General features: G+C 40.6%; 1 protein-coding gene across 1 annotated transcript in view; it reads right to left on the bottom strand.

The window, feature by feature from the left end:
• LOC120839938 overlaps positions 1-21,937 on the bottom strand; it is a gene marked incomplete at its 3' end in the record, with an annotated part of 208,837 nt that overhangs the window by 127,199 nt on the left and 59,701 nt on the right. Inside the window, exons 3-6 of the mRNA XM_042287971.1 lie at positions 20,136-20,228; positions 16,427-16,553; positions 10,825-10,875; positions 4,556-4,686 (exon numbers count right to left, since the gene is read on the bottom strand). Of these exons, the coding sequence (XP_042143905.1) occupies positions 4,556-4,686; positions 10,825-10,875; positions 16,427-16,553; positions 20,136-20,228 (402 nt within the window). The remainder of the gene's footprint in view (positions 1-4,555; positions 4,687-10,824; positions 10,876-16,426; positions 16,554-20,135; positions 20,229-21,937) is intronic.

Below are 21,937 nucleotides of genomic sequence, written 5' to 3'. Positions count from 1 at the left end.
AATACAGGACATACAAAGGTTATTCCTATTTCGAAGTCTGAAGACAATTTCCCTAATAATTATCGCCTCTTGTCCTTAACCAGCATACCACGTAAGCTCCATGAACATGTTATCTCCAGTCACGTCGTTAGTTACCTCTCAGGTATAAATATTTCTTCCCTAACCTGCACGGACTCCGTAAATAAAGATCAGGCGAGGATCCGTTTTTTTTTATTTCTTAGGGATGTGCACGAGAGAATCCGTTGTCGGACACAGACTGCTGCTATTTTTGTTGACCTTTCAAAGGTGTTTGACCGAGTCCCTCACCAGCGTTTAATAAAACAAAAACTTAAGAAGCTCTTAACGTCCAGCAACCAATTCTTTTATTGATCAAGGCACTTCTTTTCGACAGAACCCAATCAATCTCAGTTCGTAATGACTCGTCTTATAAAATTCTAGTCAAATCAAGAGTTCCACAGGGATCTGTCATCGGCCCGCTTCTTTTATTTATCTATGCGTGTAAATGATCTCCCTAATTTAATCCGCTCCAAAAGCGGACTTTTCACAGATGACGGCGTAATTTTTAGGCGAAGAGTTACCAACGACGATCGCTTTACCCTGCAGCGCGACCTCAATTCTTTGGCATCATGGTACGAGAATTAGCAAATCGGCATCAGCACTGCGAAGACTAAACTTCGGATGTTTTCCACACTGAAAGCGATAATTACTTTTTATTACAAACAAAATGGATTGATCCAGAAAAAGTAGGTGATCATGAATATCTAGGTGAAATAATTACAAAAATTTAGATTGGAAACACTATAATGATTAAATCACTGGAAAAGCATATTGTACACTGGATTATTTCAGAACGAAAATTATATTCAGCACATTTTGATGTTCGCTTGTTAGCTTACACGTCCTTCATTCGTTCGTCGGTTGAATGCGCTGGCCTAATATAGGGTCACAGGAAAGATTACTTCACTAAAAAAGTTGAATATATCTAATACCAAGCCGCTAGATTTTTTAATTAATTGTTTTGCGTATAGTGTCACAGTTAAACTTTTAAAGCTAACCTCGCAGTTTTATGCGTCAGACGCAAAGTTTCGCGGCAGACCCTTCTGAACCGAATATACAACAATAATTCGCATCTTAAATGTCGACTTTTATTTCCTCCCTCCCACGTCAACAAAACTTTTCCTAGGTTCGATCTCCAGCACAGAATCCCGACGCCCTAATATCGCACCAAAGCAGTCTTCCGAGACTCTGCTAATCTGTTGATTAGGAAATGTAATTACCTGCCCGAGAATTTGGTAACGATATCTGAATATTGTAAATATGAGAGTACTTGCGAAGAATTATTTCAGGTATTTTAACCTTATGTACTACATTAGACCGTACGTATTGCTTTGTTCGTTTCTTTTTAGCATGCAATTTCGTAAGACCTTTTTAAATAGTGTGTCTGTTGCATTCAAATTATTTATTTATATGTTTCCCCCTGTGATGCCTTTTGGGTGCGTTGTGGTCATTAAATAAAATAAAATAAAATAAAATTAAACCAATTACTTTGACATAGAAAGGTCGAAGACACGCGCAATACGCCCATCGCCAAATTACCCAGTCACCAAGCAAAACTCTTGGAATGTAGACACAGGTACTTTACCAGTGCGCCTTTACTGAATGAACGGTTTATTTCGTCAGATTTACTCAGGCAGGTTTACTTTTCCAGACGGCAGCAGGCGTAGCTACTCTTAAAATCTTCTCTTTGATGCTTTGACAATTTACTAAACTGTCTATAGACGCTTTGCAGCAGCTCTGGAAGGGCGCCGCCATAACGGATCTTTGGTTGTTTTTCCTCTTATTTTGATGTCTTCGCTCTATCGTTACCAGAGGAGGATAGGGTATTGCCATTTTAGATTCGACAGTGTTTTCCCCTGCATTGTTTTTTGTGGAGGCTCGTCAAAGCCCGCTTCAGTGACTTGGTATCTCGGGAAGACAAGAGACGGTCAGCAATGGAGGCTGTAATCTGGCGCTTTTGCAAAGCGTCTGTAGACCATTCCGGAAAGCCGCTACTGGTTGGTGCCATTGCCAGCGTTTGTGCCTGTGGCGCGCGATTTGCTGACCTTCCGCGGTGAAGAACAGGCACGTGCTGGGTTGTGAGCTGACACGTGGGATTTCGCTTTTTTGAAAGCATTGAAATTGTATACACAGTAAAATTAACTGCACTCATACCCACCAGACGGCGTCCAAATGTACTAAAAATTGTTATACAATAAAACTAAAACAACTCCGTCACCGCCAAGTCAGGCATATATGAAAGTGCAATGAAAATATATAAAATACAGAAATAAAATATCGTACCTTCGAAAGAATGATATTTTTGTTGAAGATTCATTAATGCCGAAAGTGAACGATTAAATCGTGAATTTGTTAACTATCAATATAAAGCACGAAAAAGTGTCCTAAAGATGAAGTGGGACCATTTTTTTTTGGCAGAGTAATATCCTGCGCGTTCAATTCCTGATCTACTAGCGCTGATAGGAGGGAAGGGGGGGGGGGGGTACCGTTAAAATATATATATGCATATAGGCTTTTTCCATTTCAATAATTTTGGTTCTACACATCCTCAATCAAGGTAAATTTACACGTTCCTCTTAATGACGCCAGTACTTAATATGGCATTAGTATATGCTTACGCATCTTTAATATGTCTCTGTCATAGAATAAAAGAAAGACGTTTTCGCAACCTTCTCTGCGAGGGAATATTGTACGCCTTCCATTTGATAGATAAACCTTTCACAAGCATGCGTATATTTCAGCTCAGCGCCAGTTGCATAACACTTAGTAATGTCTGGCACAAACAGCAGTGTACAGAAATACATTTCTGACAGATACCTATCATTTGGTTTAGACGATTCAATTCTCGACTTCAACAGGCATCATTTTTACGTTATCGGAATGCCGACAGTAGACGGAACTATCTTTTGCGTTTATCGCCGCCTAGGGTGATACTGAGGCCATTCTTCTAAAGTGTTAATAAAATCTGATGTCTACTGAAGCCAATGAGAAACACGATATGACTGTGCGAGTCGACTACTACTATAAAAATTATTGTCTTGAGATTTCATTAGCTCACCGCTTTTAATATGGGTTTTCGTGGTACCTAACGGCATTTATTATGTGATTATCACCATTGAAAAAATTACACCTACCGACGGGTGCTCATTTCCCAGCTTGCAGCTGCAATATATTCCGAGGACTGGCGATAATGCTTCATGTGACATTGGTTCTCTCGGCGCATGGCTTGCGCAAAACCAAGGTGACGTGGTTTCCACCCACTTTCTTCTCAAAGCACGTTTCCGCCACCCCCCCCCCCCCTCCCCTCAAAGGTAAGAGTGAAACAAAAAAAAATTGAGGGGGGGGGGGGCATTCGTTTTGCCATTTGTTAGGGGGCATCGATCGCTGCCTATTGCAGTCAAGGTTCGGCCTTGGGGCTGCGAAAACAGAATCTCGAGCGCTGGCGACAGAGAAAGCCAGAAAGCGGCTTCCCGACCCCTGTACGTCACCGGCGTCCGCCCTACCGCCGGTGACGTACAGAGATAGGAAAGAGTAGGAATGTATTAGACTTGTCAGTAGAAAGTCTCTGTACAGAGCGATTGCCACTGAAGCTACTTGCAAAGTAAATAACTGCACTGAACTATTTCTTTATATAAAATATTTATTGAACAGGGTTAGAAAAGGGCTATTGATACGGTCTGCTAATTTCCTGTCAAATCGGGGGCTGTAAAAAATCGGCGGAGTTGCCTTCTAGGGATTGATCAGCGCACCTGGTTTACCAAAGTGAATATTTTCAATTTAGGTTTTATTCGCGCGACCCGAAGCTCATCCACTTTGCTCGCAGGCGCTATGCAAAAAACTGCAAAAGAAAAGGTAAATAATGTGCATACTTTTTTTCTTTTACCTCTTTGGGCCGATTCCTGACGCACACCGACTGACCCAACAAGGTCTGAGACCGGACGTATTGAACAGTGGTTTCTGCGCGATAAAATGCTACAGCGCCGCTTTCATGATCGCGTCTTTGGAGCTTCACAGGCGGTAGTGAGTGTGATCTACCAGACCAAGTGTAGCACTGCCGCGCTTCTGCTCGCACGATTCAGTGGTGGCGTCAGACGACAAAGTAGATACAGCGGACGTGGCGACAGGAAGATATTGGGCTTGCGAACTCGTTTGAACGAGCAGCAAAGCGAATCCAGTAGTAAGTGCAGGTCACCGTTCTGGAGGAAGTCGTGACCGCCAATTAAATTGCGTAACTCAACGTGAATATTTCGGGAAAAACACTCTTTGCTGAAACTTTTTTTGTTATAAAATAAGTGTCTCATGTAAGCACATTTATAAAGTCTTCTTTTATTTAAATGTTCTTTTAAAACGACGGTAGGTATAGTATCTCTCCGATAACAGGTATTCTTTGCAACCGATAACACCCCTGCCCACTGGGGCACAGACCACATCTGATGAAGAGCTACAGTTAAAATGTAATATGTTAAAGCTGATATTTACTGGATAAAAAATAACTTACCAGTGCAATGGTGAGTGCCAAATAATTTACTAAATCTACCCTTCGTCGAAACACTTTGTAATGTTTCTCATCCACCATCATGTGAACTTCAACCAAAAATGGATCGGGTACGTGCTTCAAACATGCGGAACCTGAAATCAAAATGTTCTTGTGTATGATCGAGAAAAATATTCACCAGTTGTATTTCTCTACATACAAAAGAATCCAAAAACACAAATGTTGAGGTTGATCGTCATCGTGAAATCGTTTTACATTGATCATTTATTGCGCTTTATGAGACGTAATAAATACATATTCAAAGGAAAAAAAACTCGATGCATTTGTTTATGAAGAACTTTTGTTCACGTTCATTTCAATAAAATAATCAGGGCTGAATAGAAAAACATAAACTACTATTATTTATGATGACGCTGGTTACCGCATCAGCCCTTAAATATATATATTTTTTTTTTGTATTTGAAAGTGGTGCCAAAGGTCGTTGGCGAGATGATGTTTTTGTAATTATGCTTGATACGACTGCTTCTGGCAATCATTTTGGTCACAATCGCTCGAGATAGCGGACGAGGGGGTCGAGGCACCCGCCGAGAAAGGAAACGACCCGCAGCTTCGTGATCATGAAGGATAACTGACCATGAGCGGTTGTGCTCGTCAACGTTTCGACGGATGGGCGGATGCTAACGGCTGTACCTTTCATATGAGGCGGTAGCTTGCGCCACCTAGCCTGGAAGGCAAGAACCAAAAGGATGCTTTCTTTCCTTTACCAATTTGTTTATCCTCTGAAATTTTGAAACTACCACCAGGCGGCGTGGCATATCACCCAGATGGCCTTCGGGGGATCGGGCAAACAAAAACTAAAAACTTTACCTCCCCCCTCCCCCCCCCCTCCCCGCCGAGGGAGTCGCGAATGATCCTATGGTCAAACCTTGTCGGCGTTACCCCGGCACTGGACCCACTGAGAGACAGGGTGGAAACTTGCGGCCGGAGCCACGCGGAAGGGAGTCCAAATTTTTCTTCGTTTCGCCTGTCCCCAGTTGTGCCAGCTAGTTGTAGGGCATTCAATTCCCCCTAGGTAATTTCCACCAGTCTTCCAATCTCCTCTATGTTATTAAACTCCACTCATCATCTATTCTTTCATTCTCGTCCGCAAACCATAGCGCTCCGGCCAAATCCATCTGCCCTCTCCAGGAGGGCGAGAGCTAGCCCTGTGCACCTAAAAACCACATGCTCTATCGTCTCGTCTTTCCCTTGACATACGGCACGTTGCGTATAGATTTCCTCATACTTTTTCTTAAGTGTTCCAGTCCTCAATACTCCTGTTTTAGCCTCTCGAGTAGTAAAGAACTGCCCCGTGAATTATCGTACTAATGTTTCCTTCCATATTTTCTGTTTTCGTCTCCTGTATGTCATTTAAGCCTGATATGTCCTGTAATATTCCCTCCCATGTTTTTCTGTCGGCTTCTTTTACTTCCTTTTTTACAGATGTAGTATGTTTGGCACCCGTACTTGACTGTTGCTTTTTTAATTTTAGTTTTCGGGTTAGATTTCTCCATTTACTACTCCAACTTTTCCTGTCCAGATGCTTATATGCTTTCTCGACCATTGTGTATCCTCAATTGTGTCCGGTGTTTGTTAAAACTTCAACTTAACTGCTCTCGTCTCTTTCGTCGGAAAATGCACAGTTTATGTGTTCCCGCACGCCTTTATTTCCTGTATTCCTATGCACCCCAGTGCCAGTCTAAGCTCGACTGGAACTCTTATTTCATGCGTATTACCGCAATGCCAAAAGACAACCCCTGCAAAGTGACTGTTTTATATCTTCCCCTAACAACTTCCTATCTATTGTAATTGTATGCTGCCCTATGCTTCATAATTGCTGCATTCCTTTCTCTCTTCTTTAGCGCATTTTCTTCTGGTTCTCAGATTTGTTTTTCCTTATTCAACCCTACTCCTAGGTATGTATACTTCTCGACGTGCTCCATTAAAACGTTTTGAATTTTCAGCGGGTTCTTTTTTTATTGTTATAAACCCATATTGTGGACTTGTCGCTACTGAATTTCAAGCCCAGAGAGTCTCCTTCCTCTCCACATACCTTATTCAGGTCCTGTAACCTATCCCGGCTATCTGCTAACAGTACAAATGTCGTGTGCGTAGAACATTATTGGAATAACTTGGCTTACTTTTCCTCCTCTCCCGATATATGATGTATCAAAACCTAATTTGCATTGTTCTCAATTTTTTTCATTCTACTAAGGTAGACCATAAAAAGTAGAGGTGATAGGGAGAGCCCGACCTGAGACCTATTTCATTTCTGCCGGTTCTGTAATTTCTGCTTCCCACGTTATAACAGCCTTATTATTTGACTATACTTGTTGTAAACGCCTAATCAGGTGTGCATCTTAATCATAATCTCCCATCTGCACTCAGAGTTTTTCCTGATCTACATTTTTATATGCCACTTTAATATCTAGAAACGCTATTCATTACGTGTTCTTTTTTTCTCCTCCGTGCCACCTCTATATATTGAGTGATGATCAATATGTTATAACCAAATCATCTATCTTTTCTAAACCCTTTTTCCAGCTCGCCTAAAATGTTCTTGGCCCATTTTTTTATTCTTATTTTTACTACCTGCATTGCTGCTTCTGAGACCGAAATTATTTTTATTGGGTGGCATAATGGCTATGCTATAATTATTTTCCTATGCCATTATATAACAACCCCATGCTGCTCAGTCTCAATCATAGGGTACCACTCTCCATTATTATCTGATCAGTTGCCTGTCTTAACTTTAATTTGCTTTTCTTCCTCCTGCCGTGACTAGTTTCCTTCCTATGCCATCTGAACCTGTCGCCATTCGAGCAGGTACTTTAATTTCTGCTCTGTCCCATTGCCTCGCAGTCGCCTCAGTTGTCTCCCTATTGTTCTCGTATTGTGCCATGTTGCTGTTTGCGATCTGTCCAATATCTTCTGGTTGAAGTCCTGCGAATGTTGCCTCGCAGAGCCTGGCGCGCCATCGAATGTTGGGCCGGGGACCCACATGATTGTTACGACCCCCCCCCCCCCCCCCCCGTTTGTTTTTCGCAAGCAAAAGAAAAGTACTCAATGCCCAATGCTCACGGGCCGACTAAAACTTTGCGGCTGGTTGAGCCTCCGCCAAAGTCCCAAACGCGTCAACAGCGACTGTTATCCAGGCGAGTATAATGGTCCGATAACCTCCGCCGTTGAGTATTCCGCCTGGGCGCAGGTGTTCCTGGGCGCAGGTGTTCCATAATTTCTGCGTCTTCATTATCACTGACAGAGAGGTCAAATTTTTATCGCGAGAGAGGACTAAATTACTGATATCGTCACGACACTTATGCGTTGAAAACTTCTAAATTAGCAGTAAATTCCCCTTTCATTACCAATGTTCTCCTTTCACCCTTGAAGTTTATGAAACCTTTATTGAGCAGTTTCATAATTTTGGGTTTTTATGTTATTTCTAAATAGAAGAAGTTCTGTTCCCGTCCCCGTTCTTAGTGTTTTATTCCTTCGTGTTTTCTTGTTAATTATATATGTTCCTCAGTTTTAAAGCAAAACAAGACAAAAACTCTTGGGTTTGAACCTTCCGCTTCATTGAAACACTAGTGCTGGTTGTGGTGTAAATCAGCGAATATAATTCTGGTAAACGAGCTTCTTTTTATTCACGTAGCTAGCCAAGCAAGCTCAATGATGGTGACTTCGCTCCTGTACCAGAGCCACCGTGCCCCCAAAACCAGCATTCAGCCGCTTAATTTCTCTATCTTAGTTGCTCCCCAGGAAAGCAATCGCCGAGGAGGGCTATACGTGGAAAACAATTTCGGAGGCCACGCCCCAACAAGCCTGAAGTTGAGTCCAACATCGTCATAATCTTATTGGATAAAAATAATCTTTCTTTGAGTAGCTTGAGTTAAAATTAATTGATCACAGTGACCTCCAATCGACGCTGGAATTCGGTGTATATCCAATATCTCTCAAGCTGCAAAGAGCTAGGCTTCAGATCTTAAGAATTGAAAGCAAGCTTTGTTTTTCTTCTTGTGACATTAAGTCGTTTTTTTATGTTTATCTAGGATTGCATAGAGAGTTTTTGAATCAACCGACGATTGAGCTGATTTAATGATGATAAATAGACGCGTCGTTCCGCTCCATACTAAATGTATTCCCACCTTTTTTGTATAAAATCAATTTCAATAATACACAGAGCAAATAGTCTTTAAAACATGCTAACAAACAAGACTGGCATAGCTGAGGTTATTAAAAAACTTGGCCAGTTTGGCGGATATAACAAAAAAAAAACATGACCAAATATGAGAGTTTTGGTGGCCAACTACAATAAGCGTTGGCACCTGGTTGAGTTCTGCAGGTAACGGCATAATTCTACAAGATAGAATGTCAATTTTGATGGCTTTGCTGAAACGTGCATTAAAAGGGCTCTGACAACACCAAGTTGGTTTTTCTTTCAACCTCAAACACTTAAAAAATGTAATTTATAACAAAGTAAAAAATGGCAGTTCGGAAAAAAAGCTTCTAGCGCTCCAACGTGCTTCTTAAAAAAGGCACCCTCCTTTCCTACGAGACACGTCTTGTCGATCATTTTTTTTTTGTGATCACCAGCCGCGAAGTCCTTAATAGTGGAATGTGGAGAAATCTTGAAGTAGCGAAAATTTTATTTTTATAGCATTCAATAATTAAACGCATGAAATATTTTTGTACAAACGTAGCTTGCGCACTACGACGCTGGTTTTGAAATGACAAAATGAAATTCCGGAAGGGCCTTCGTCGACACGTCAACGCTTCGACGTCGTCTCATTGCCAACTTTGCTCTGGTTTCCCAAAATGGTGACGCAAGTTGGTTGCGCCGCAAGCGAGGGCGATGTTGGTGGCAGATGGTAAGATCACGTGACTTTTTCAGTACAAGAGGGACTTTCCGACTTCGGGAAGAAATTGGTTGAACGTTCGCGAAGTTTTTGTTTGGTACAGTGCGAATCGCGTGATCGAGAGCAGAAATATTCCAATGAGGACTTCACCTAATCGTCGTTACGTTCGCCTGCATTATATTCCTGGCGCCTCAACAACACAGACTGGTAAAATCGCGTTGCGTGCATTGATCAGTTAGAAGACAACGCCCGTAACTTTTGTATTTAATATGTCCTTTCCTGCGTGCAGCGGTGCCGATATCTGTGTTGAGCAGCTTCCCACCGTACAAGGGCATATGCTCCAGATAGTTTGGGCGGAAGCTGATTCGCATGCAGCGTCAGGTTTTCAGAACTGTGCACAACTTACTTTTAATTTAACTTGTTTTAATATTGAACATTTCGCTTCACGTGATGCCTCTTGGATTTGAAATTTCGTCGGAACGACTCCATGGCTCAACCGAGCAAGGTTTTGAAATCCCAACGCCCTTGCAACGTTCGGATTTCTCTCCTAATCATAATCAATGAGGTGGCGACAGCAGACGACAGTACGAGCCTGAATCCTGGAGTTGTCCGTCAGGAATCACCTCATGCCACGCTTTCTGCTCTATTTTATTCTTCGAAAGCGTGTGTAGACGGGCAGTTTGGAATGTGCTACTGCGGGGACATTTCTTGAAGCAGCACCGACAAAACAGTGCCAGTGACGTCGCTAATCAAAGTTCGCTTCAATTCAGCTACAACTGGGCCGCTTTTGAAAGTGTTTTGGAACGCGTAAGCACAACAGGAGATCAAAATTATATCGAAATTCACAACTGAAGCGTCCTCTGCTTAACACAAATGGGCGTCGCGAGGCGCGGAGCGATATTCGAGAGCAAGCGCGTGATGAACGAGGGGAAAGAGGGACAGACGACCGACACTTCCTTAATTCGGAGGGCAGCAGAAAACAAAAAACGAAAGGTACACAAAACCTGTCTTGACTTCGCTGCGGAGCATAAAAACTTCACATTCGTCTTTAAAAAAACAAAAAACAAAAAAAAACGAATACGCCGTTTTCACGTTTCAGCTCTTGAGGGTGATGTTTACATATCACGTCCAATCGGATGGTATATTAAAATAATATCGGTTCTTTCAGAATAACATAACCTGAATTCTCTATATTTTGCTCAAACCCTCGTTTAAGAGAGCAAAGAACACAACTGTTTTTGAATGGCAAGAGGTGTCTTGTATTCATTAAAATCGCGATGCAGCCACTTAATCCTTTCATTAGCAGTGATAGAATTTATTTCATGAACCTTGGAATATCGCAATTCAATCGAGATAGAAAAGTAAACTACTGCTCACATGTTCGCGTCTTGGTGCGAGCTCGCTGTTGAGGTAGTGTATCTGGAAGAGCTAAAAAGATTAAATAACAAGGTATCACAATAAAATCGAGACATTTTCACTAAACTATTTTTGTCAAAGCGGTCACTGTCACTGAAAAAATATCGATCAAACTCCTTTAAATTCTGCCTGTAACATTCCATATTACAGACAAATCGATAACTAAAAATATTTATTTATAGAAAAAGATTTTTACAGTAAACTCACGAAGGAAATTTTAGGCACATGTTACAACTCGCTGATCCATTATTAAACATGTTTGTGCATTCATGTCACTTTGTTGGTGTAAACTGCATTCCACTCACTCATCATACGTAACTTCACTACACTGCTTAAAGGTCGGTTTACACATAAACATGAGCGGGAATTCAGAGCTAGCCCGCATACTAAGTATACTATTAATAGGTAAGAAATATTTAAACAAACGAAAGCGTTACAATTTATTTAGAACATTTATGGCAGGAGTACTCATACTTCAGAACTTTATGCCATGAACGGTAAATCTTTCTTCGAGAAACTTAAAAAAACTAATCAACTGAAGTTTCTTTTTAATTTGATAAATGAAAACTACATTTGTTACATCATAACTGCTTTAATTTTAATACACACAGAGCGACAAGAAACAAACTTTATAAAACATTTGGTGAAATAATGTGCAGAATAGATGTTCAGAACTATTAGTTTTTGTACACGTATATTTCACGAATGGAACACGCTCCCCGGATGAAATATTTCTTCAGATTGTGTGTTGCTATTTTCTATCTATTGAATCTGTTGCCAGAATTTTATTTTTCATGCTTATTCGATATATGATGTACTTGCTCCTGTTTTTTCGTTTGTAATGTGATGCTTTTTTGTATACTACGTAATATTGACATGTTTTCTCAGTCTTGGTCCAGAGTTTTGCATATTTTAAGAGTGTGGTGTTGTGCACTAAATGTGGGTACAGTGGTACAGTGGTAATTTGTGATTAAAATAAAGACACCGACTTCTCATAACCGAACAAACAACTTCAATAGAAGTTTCGCTTCCCATACCCGAGAGGCGTCATCAGTACATGCAGAGAAACGAGAAAGTATTAGTCAACACAGCCCTCTTTATAAGGAATGTCCAGATCATGCTTCCGGGACTGGGCCACAGTTCCTGTTGCACTTTGACGCATCAGCTCAGATACCCCATTACTCAAGGAGCCTGCGTAGAGCCTTGCACACATTTTTTTGTTTTTATTCGTTTTCTGTTACGATCTTACAACTGTGTTTTCCCTACCTTGACTGCCCCTTGGCGGATGGTTGTACGTATAAATAAAAACTGGCAGCAACCTTTACTTTAGAAAGTTCTAAATTGCATGAAATGCAGTATTTAGCAGTGCTTGTTTCAATTATGTCGAAAACATTTAATAGTCGCTCTGGGAGTAAGACTCCGTGTTCTTATGAATTTTCCTGGAAACTGGTTGGTGTGTAATGCGACTAGAGAGGAAAGTGGGGAGGGAACTGAAGGGAGGGGGAGAAAGAGTACTGTAATCCATATTAAAAATTCCATCAAGATACGTAACTTGGGACACTGACTGCCTATCAGCAGCCTTGGTGGGACGTGATGGACCATCAGACGTCATCTCATGGTCCCTCAGATGACGTCTGACTGCCACTGCCAAGGGAATTTCATCAACAAGGGCAGCATTTATATAAGAGTAAAGCTAAACGCACTCATAAATATCGCCAAATACTTCGATAAAACAAAATGTTCGAGTCAAAAAGAAAAAAAAAAGCCGGACCACCGCGGATCGAACCCGCGACTACTTGCGCACAAATCGGACACCTTAACCCCTGTGCTATGCCATCGCTTTGAATGCTCGATTTGAGCATTCGTTTTATACGAGATGCTTCGGCTGCAAATGCAGTTAGGCCTTCAGCATGTTATGCAAAGCACTCGTACATCACTCGCCGTAGTTCAGTTCGACTCACCTGCCATGTAGAGTACTTTCGCGTCGTAGAACGATCCGTTTGCTCGCGCGTCTCCGGCCCAGTAGACCTGGTACACCTTGTCATCTTCAACTACACCGCTAAAGTCCCTTACATCGTCGGAACTCACAAAAGACTGGGTCTTGTCGAGTAGAAATTCTACTAAAACATAAGACATTGTAAAGCCCGGGCAGGATCGACAGGTTGGAGCAAGCGGGCAAGCAAAACGAGTCGAGAGCGATTGTTCTTGAAAGCTCGCCGAAGCCTCTGTGGGCGAAGCGAAGTGGCGTTTTCGGCGTTTCGGCGGGCTTCTGATCAAGGTGTCGGTCGGCTTCGTGTCATACTTGTGTCATATCTCTAACATCAGCGGTTTTATGGGCTCACGTCCCGAAATCGTTTTCTTGTGCATAGATTATTTTTCGTATTCATAGATTTGAGGAAATAGTCGTATCCGAACGAACTTTACGTCCTTTGACCGTACGTCTATCTGCATGTCAAAGCTTTTTGACGTACAGTCAGACACAATCGATGTACAATCAGATTCGCCACCAAGACATCTTGATGGCATTGCGCGGCGGCCGACTGCCACCAGGAAACCATCAGAAAGTCGACAAGTGGAGTCTGACTGGAGTTTGACTGTTGGTCAGAGTAACTTGTTGGCCAATCAGACATGCTTGACGTACAGTCAGGCACAGTGAGCGGTCCACTAGAAAACATTGACCGCCAAACAGGGTTACATTGATGGATTTTTCCTTCGAGATGAGGGGAAGGGATGGGAGGAGGAAGAAGGAGGAAAAAAAAACAGATGGGGAAGGGAAAAGTGACATTCTAGGAGGGTGAAGCAATGGAACGAGAAAGGTAGGGGAGGGAAGAAAAAAAAGTGATGGGGGATTAAGAATTCAAATAAATTTTCCACCTAAATTCAAAGGAGAAACTGAATCGATGTCACACATGACCAGGGAAGGAGTGGGGGGAGGGGGGTAAAGGAAGGAAGCAAAGTGAAGGGATGCAGATGCTGAGGACACTAAGAAAAATGGGTAGAAAAGGAGGTGGAAGGGAGGAGAGAGGCTCAAAAGAAAATTGGCCTCTCCCATGATGTATATTATCTCGCTGAATATAGCGAAGAACTGAATTCATAGTTAGGTCACGTGACGCCAGTTTCCCCGCTAACACTAGATTGGAAATTAAATTTGTGTTTAGGTGACAAGGAGCAAACTTGTCAGTAAATTTAGCTGGAAATCTAAAATGTCGTAGAGCTCACGTGACATAAAGTTGTAACGTGCGGTCACGTGACGGAAATATTCCCACTAAATTTAGCGGAGGAATCACAGACGAAAAGACGGACGTACGGACAAATGTTTGCGAATTGAGGGTTCCATTAAAAATTAAGTTATACTTAACAAACAAAATAAATAATGCGTAAGTCAGAGCCGTGTCCATAGTGTCCACAGTACTACTCTAGCGCCCTGCTGTATATTTAAACAGGTCTTACTAAAGGATACTGTCTAAAGCAGATTAAATAACTGCATGATGCCAAATTGTGTAAAATACAACTGCATGATACTGCAAGACACAAAGCCCATAATACAAATTTATGAACATATGCTTCATGAATACGAAGTAGGTTGCCAGTTAGACAAATCAAGCTTCAATTGTAAAACTAGACTTACTGTATTAGTCACTAGCCTAGGCTCGTCAATAAAGGACATATACAAATTGTAATGTTACATTGAATTAAATGTAAAACTCGAATCAAATCTTTGATCTGAACACGGCGTGAAGTCTGTAGCGGCTTGCGTCCTAGTTTCTCGCCATTGGTTTCTTTCCCGTCGACCTTTTGAATTTGTCTCATCTAAGTACATAGCTCTGTTTTCTGGGGAGTGTATTGTCATGATTCTAAGAAATGACATAAAATGAAGTTGGTGGGGCAAGAAGGAAGAAGATGATGCCAAGTGAGCATCAATGTTAGAACAGGAAGAAAAAAATAAAAAAGGATGGCGACGCAGGGATAATCGAAAACTGAGACCGGGAGGAAGCGGTGGATGGGGTCCATGGCTGGCGCTCCAGGATGCGCCCGACCATTGCTGTGCACAAGCTGTTGCGGCGAGAGTCCCACACTCCCCTTCAGACGCCTAGGAGACAGGGGCTTCGCTGCCTTTGGCAAGTTCATTTGCGTAGTCGACGCAACGTACTGAAACTGTAAGGCCTGCTCCAAACAGCTTCTTTTCTTGCAACTGTATATGTGCTTAAGCGTGTGTGTAATATTTTCCCTTTTACTGTGTACATACTCCTTTGCTTTCCGTTGTAGCTTCGTCTTACTTTTGTAAATAAAATCAACTGTAAACTATTGGTTTTTGGCATCGCCTCTATTGCATTTGCAACGCCTCCGGTAGAACCGTGACATCCACATTGACATTGGATTTCAAGAACGCAAATGCTTTAAATATAACGTCATCATTCACATATTTTAGCCTTTAACTATGAAGGTTCTTGTGGCATCGCGTTTGATAAACCTAGGCGTGTCATTATTCACACGCCCAACGCTTTTCGTTCCCTCTTTCACACAGGGCACAAATACAATGACTCAATAAACCAAAGTGTAACCTGTTTGTCCGGAACTGGCCATGCATATCTTTCTTGCCTTACGCATTAAACTTGTTTATTGAAAGGGTATCTTTTTTTTTCTCTCTTTAGCTAGCGCCTTTAGTAATATGTGCATGCAGTTATAACGAATGCTTTTCCCCACATAAGTTGGAACGTCTGATTGTAATCGCGTATCAAGACGAAATATGAGTAGTATGGTATTAGTCGCCTTCAGGCATACTGTTATTCCAAGTGTAAAGTAATCAGAATAATTATTGCTTTAATTTGTTCTGCAGAGTTATTTTGCTAAATATTTGATGCAACCATATACTTCAGTTATTAACCTGCTGGGCATAATAAAGAAACTCACTGAAAATACATTTTAGGTAGAGTGATTTTTTTTTTCTGTGTTTCCAAAAGGCACCCAAAGCGCCACGTCCAGACGGATTTGCCTTTCTTTCTTTTTTTTTTTCAGCTATTCGTGATCATGCAACAAATGCAATAGCTTTTGTGTAAAAAGACGCGTGAAACACGACGTTTTTTCTTTTTTTTTCATGTCTATTTATTCGTTTTCGATGACGTTGAGGACGTTTCTAAATTAAAAAAAAAATATGTATATATTTTTTAAATAATTTTGTTTGACATACTATTTACAATTTCAAGTATTTTATACTCTACGTACATCAGTACATTGGCCCATTGGCCATGACCGCTAGGCGGCAATAGTTTGTCTTTTTGATCAGTAAAGTTCGCATTATAATTTTGGTGAATGTTCGCGCGAACACTCGGTATACTTGACGAGTGTTTCCCTAAACATTGAGGAAATGCTTGATATACTTGACGAAGGTTTCCCCAAAAATGGAGTAAGCACAATAAAATAATTTTGATTTACAGTACAATTTCTTAGTAAACGCCGCAAAAGTATATTTTTGTTATAGCCACTATAAAGTAAGTGATTTTAGGTACTCCTAGCAAAAGTTATCATTTCTATTATTATAAAATGTTAATCTATGTAACTATACCAGCACCATTTTCTTCCTGATTCCTAGAGGGCTCCACCTTGTAGATCCTGTGTGCAAGATGTCCCTCCTCAGATCGAGCCATCAAAGGCAAAGGAGCGATGCGTAATTTGTCATTAAGGACTCCCATCTGAAAAGGAATAAAAAATTCCCATAAAATCACCAGGCAGGACACGTGGTTTGGGTGGTTTTTTGTTCATAACTTGTTCGTCGTATGATTTTTATACTCATAATTCCAATAATTCATTCTGTACAGCAACCGAGTGGGCAATATACAAAATTGTGGGCAAGTACGAAATGGAACGATCAATACATCAACATAATCACAATGTAAGACGCACGGTGATACAGCCTTATAATTAGAGAAAAGAAGAGTTATGGCTGCTGCAATTTAGCATTCTATTCTACTTATATAAAATGTTGCCAGGAAGAGCCTTTTACTGATTTCTGGGAACTTGCAGAGATTTGAGAGGATATAATGGACGGCTAAAACTGGACGGGATTTGATGAATGGCCGCAAGATAATAAAGTTAGCGTGACCAGGTGACAGCGAAGATTTTTTTTAGTTATTCTAATACATAATTGCATGATGTCCTTATAATTTCCAAATAAATATTTAGCTGAATTGGGATTTTGTCGAGTGTACGCTACAGTCAAGTTTAGACAAACTTTGCTGAAGTATTCACGTCTTATGGAAGAGGGGTGCCAGACATCTTAATGCACACGAGACCAGTAAATTTACTTACCTTATCACACGAAAAGAACTGTTCCAAAATCGAGACCCACCTTTACATAGTCTTGAGAACGAAGTCGACTAAAGGAAATTCCGTCTATAATTGCATTTAAATAAATAGTCTTATTTAATGCTACAATTTATTTATTAAGAAACATATTTTACTTTCTTATCTCGTAAATGGTTTTTGGTTGCATGGACGCTATGACGTTTTGAAATCAGAAGGTGAGAATGTGTCATTTTTTTTTTAAACTAACTGTATCATATCTGACCAAACTATTTAATTGTTCTTCCCTATTAAAATCCTTAAAGGGGTATTACAAACTGCCTAGGTGTAAAACGAGTGAACAGCCTTCCACGAAAGGTAACGGAATTCTAAAAAAATGATTGTTTGTTGTGTAGGACTAATTTGGTATTATCAGATTGTAACCAACCATTTCACATTCTTGTATATAAACGCTTCTGGTTCAGAGTTCACACAAAGTCGTAGGTCGTGCGTTTAATCAGGGGTTGGTATAATAAATAAGATGTTGATTCAATTGAAATCAACTTCCATTAAAGTGTATCAGTAATGATTCACGCATTTGCATTTACGGACACTCTTCTAGGCTGGCTCTATTCATGAAAAATACATGATGGCCAAAAACGTACACGAATTAGGATGTAGAGATGTGTTCGTGAATAAAGGCACGCCGTGAAGTGTACGTACTGAAAATTCAGATATTAGTAGGCATACAGGAAAAAACAGTGTGACTAAATCTTATTATAATGCGAAATCCGCACAAGCAAAGAATGAACAAGAAAAATATTGATTTTCATACTCTATGCGTATAGTTTAGCGACATAACGTTGTCCAGTCGGTTCTACACATCGGCCGATGAGAAACGATAACTCACTTTTTAAATTGAATAGAACGGGCAGTAGAGATCAGAAGAGCTAGTTGTATCCCGAAGTGATCTTTTTATATTTTTTCCCTTGAAAATATTTCACGTGTTCTACTCATAATTGTTTTTGTATTTTCATTACCACGCTATGTAACGCCTGTCAGATAACAATGTTTATCGGTGTATACTAGTGCGGCACATTTGTTTTCTGCTCCACTTTCCTAATCAAACTTCTTGCGTATCTCCTCATCAGTGGTGCACTTGTACCTTGCCTTCGGTAAAAAGGAATACGCTAAACATAATTCAATTCGAATTTTTATAAAAGAAAAGTACACTTAAGGCATATTTTTACCATACATTCAAGAAGTCATGCTAAGTTTTATGTGCCTTTAGTATACTCAGTACCTCAGCAGTATGGTCACAGTGTCTACCCGGTCTTAAAACACACTGAAAGTATAAGTCCTGAGGCAAACTTTTTGGTATGGTAAAATATGCGTTTTGTTTTATAAAGTTTGAAAACAAGTATACGTATTGTGGATTTATTTTTCCCATTGGTGTTTAAAGGAAGTTGATATAAATATTGTACTTGGCACCGAACGTAATTTCTTCTTCTTCTCTTATAAACAGGCTACTTTGTGCGAGGCGCTATTAATTTTGGTTTCCGCTTTGCCCGCAGCCTCGCGCTAACATTAATTCACGTGGCTATGTCAGCGTGTTCCGCAGTATTGTCACTCTTAATTTCACCCCAAATCCCCGGAGTGACTTCACGTTTATGTTACACTTCAAATTAATTATTTCTTGAAAAAGCAGTTTGGCGAGTAACAAAATTAGAAATAATATTATGATTCTTATTGACTTAGCAACGTGGCTGTGTTAACTGTTATCGTTTATTCTGACATCGCCGAAATGAACGAGCAAACGAAATGTCTAAAAAATTAATGTTTTTTTTACTCCATCCTTCCCAAAAGAATAAATTATAGTATTGTCACGATTATATACCATGCACGTGAGTACAAAAACCGTTATTTACTGTATGGCGCGCGCAACACTCGGTGGTAACTCTATGCACCTAATAATGTAAGTGGGGCAGAGTTATCTATTAGGACCCTTTATTAAATGGTCGTATAAAATATAATGTCGGAACTATAGGGTATATTTAACCACTTAATACTGTACGGGAATGTAAGAAAATAGCGGAAATTACACATGTGAAATATTTCATGATACACCGACCGAAATGAGTTGCTACCTTTCTCAGGTAGCACGCCTGAGAAGCCCCTAACTTGGCACAGGCTTGGCAACCTTAGGTGCTTAACTTAATTCAGCCGAATGGGGATTTTGCCCCAAGGCATTATTTACTGCCAGAGTTATTTGCTTCAGCGTTCCTATATCGTGTCCTATGTTGTGACCTATGTCATATGTTGTGTCCATGTTGTGTTCTGTCCCTTTTGCGCTGTTTCTCAAGATGTCGTGCAACCAACCAGCCCAGCAAGGTATCCTGTCAAAGTACTATTATATGGAAAGCAAGATTATCGCTTTCCAGATAATCCAGTCAATTATCCACTCCAAAGGCGACAGATGACAGTCAAATATAAAGGCTAATTCTGGCACTTGTTTGGCAAATTAGTGCCAACATATCAATACTCTATCCAGAGAAGGCCAAGTATGAGCTGCCTTGGTTTCTTCGGTGTTTTTAGGGGCATAAACTCCCGGACACATCTGCATTTTGGCCCCAACAACTGTGCTACCTGGCTATTGAAAACCCACTATTCAATATCGTCAGTTAGTCGCATGGCAAACTGACGTAATTGAAAACAAACTTTTTTCTATTGTCTACTCAAAAATGGCTCGTTTTGTAACTTTTTTAACGGACTTGAAAATAATTTTCTGCATCTTCGATTCACCGATGTGACGTAGGTATACATTTGACCTAGTTTTTGTTTTTTCGCTGCGTTACTTTTACGTAATATAATGACAATCAGATATTTACACTATGTAGTGCTTTGCCAACGCATTATAGACAAAATATAAATGAGGTTTCTCTACTATTTCATACTACATATTCCCATTAGAAAAAAGCACAAGATATGCATACCACTTCAATAGAGTCGTCCACTTCTTCTACAGATACAGCGGCCATCTTCTCTCTGTCTTGGTACAAATTTTCTTCAAGCTTAGTTCCGTTCACCTGAATAAAACACAGTGGAAATTAAATTGTGTTTTAAGCAAAACCTTTTAGTGTGTATAGATTATCAATCAATCTGGAATTCAATATTCACGAGGAGTTCTCATTTTGTACCTTTATTTATTGATCTGCATTTGATTCAGATTAGATGATACAGGCGTGTTCAGTCCATATTTTATTTACTCATATTTTTTTTTATGTTACTCCCCCCCCAAAAAAAAACAACAACATGAAAAGTGAAAAAAACAAATGTATTCCTTGAGATAAAAAAAACTCAGGTCTGCCTAAGTGCAGTAATCGCCGTTTTGGCATTTTGTTTAAATATATATGCAAAGTTTGATGTCCCGTAAATTCTGCAAAGGATTTAAAAAAACTCAAATATTTTATAAATATAGTAGTTTATATTGCTATCATCCATACAATGCCTACAATTTTCGAAAATATATATCGTGCGTCCAAATTGCAAAAACCACGTACTTCGACATTTTAGCTATATAATTAAAATTTATTATTTCGTAGTCTTTCTTGGGATATAAAATGGACATTTTTTTATTATATTATTGACAAAAGGGTCTATCTGAGTATAATTTGTCGATTCTGTTCATAAAATACCCAGGCAGCACCGAGTTCTTGGCCAAAACTTGGCTTGCGTCTGGCAGTTTAGGGCATTAAGAAACCCGAAGAAGCCAAAGTAGTGCCAAACCTGACGTCCCTAGGCAACACTCTGGTTATCTTGGCCCTAATTCGCCAAACAAGTGCCAAACTTAGGCTTCGCTGCCGGGTAGTTCGGCTGTCATGTGGCATCTTCGGGCCTAAATCGCCTAACAAATGCCAGATTTAGGCTTACTGCCCGGTAGTTCGGCAGATCTTTGGCATTTCTGGGCCAAAATCGCCAAACTAATGCCAAAGTTAGGCTTCACTTTTTGATAGTTCGGCTGTCACCTGGCACATTCGGGCCAAAATCGCCACAGATGTGCCAGAGTTAGGCTTACTACCTTGTACAGGGTGCGGCCGTAAAAACTTTCACATTTGGCACGCCTAGCAAAAAAACGAATTTCAAACGCACATACCAGAAATTGGGCACACGAACGTCGTATATTCCAAAGTTTTTTGCCTATTTTTTTCAGACATCAACTCTGTAGTAGCGAATTGTTAAAAAGATAACAAAAATGGCAGACGTGCATTTCCTATGGGCTATACCCGCCCGTTCGCCGTCTGCTATCTAATTCGCGACGCCGCTCCCCGATGGCGCACTGAACGCAAAAACGCGGGAAACGCCGCACGAAAGGCTGGTGTCGGGCGAGATAATCGCGATAAAAAGTGGTTTTACCGAAATATGTGAACGATTATGCCCTTTTACTTGAAATTTAGAAACTGGCGGACGCCCTCATTTAATAAAATTATGTTCTAAAGCAGACGAACGTGTGTCTTCCTTTGTCGTCTGCTTATCTGTTGACGGGTCCGACTCCGTTCCCGGTGAAAGCTCAACTTTGGAATGAAGAGTGCCGCTGCTGAGGCATCTCGATTGTTCCTATTTATTGTTTTTGTTGCACTATCTTCTGTAGTTATTATCAAAATATTTTCCGGGCCGCCCTGCGATGCCGCAATACTCGGCAAGTGAGCGTGCCCAGGCAGTCAAGTGGTACGTGGAGCGAAACTCGGTGGCCACAGCACAACGAAAATTTCGCACTGCATTTCATAAACGCCCGCCT

The sequence above is a fragment of the Ixodes scapularis genome, unplaced genomic scaffold (assembly GCF_016920785.2).
Source record: "Ixodes scapularis isolate PalLabHiFi unplaced genomic scaffold, ASM1692078v2 ptg000712l_1__unscaffolded, whole genome shotgun sequence".
NCBI lineage: Eukaryota > Metazoa > Arthropoda > Arachnida > Ixodida > Ixodidae > Ixodes > Ixodes scapularis.
Note: the sequence above shows the minus strand (reverse complement) of the source record. Positions and strands in the feature narration are given on the sequence as shown.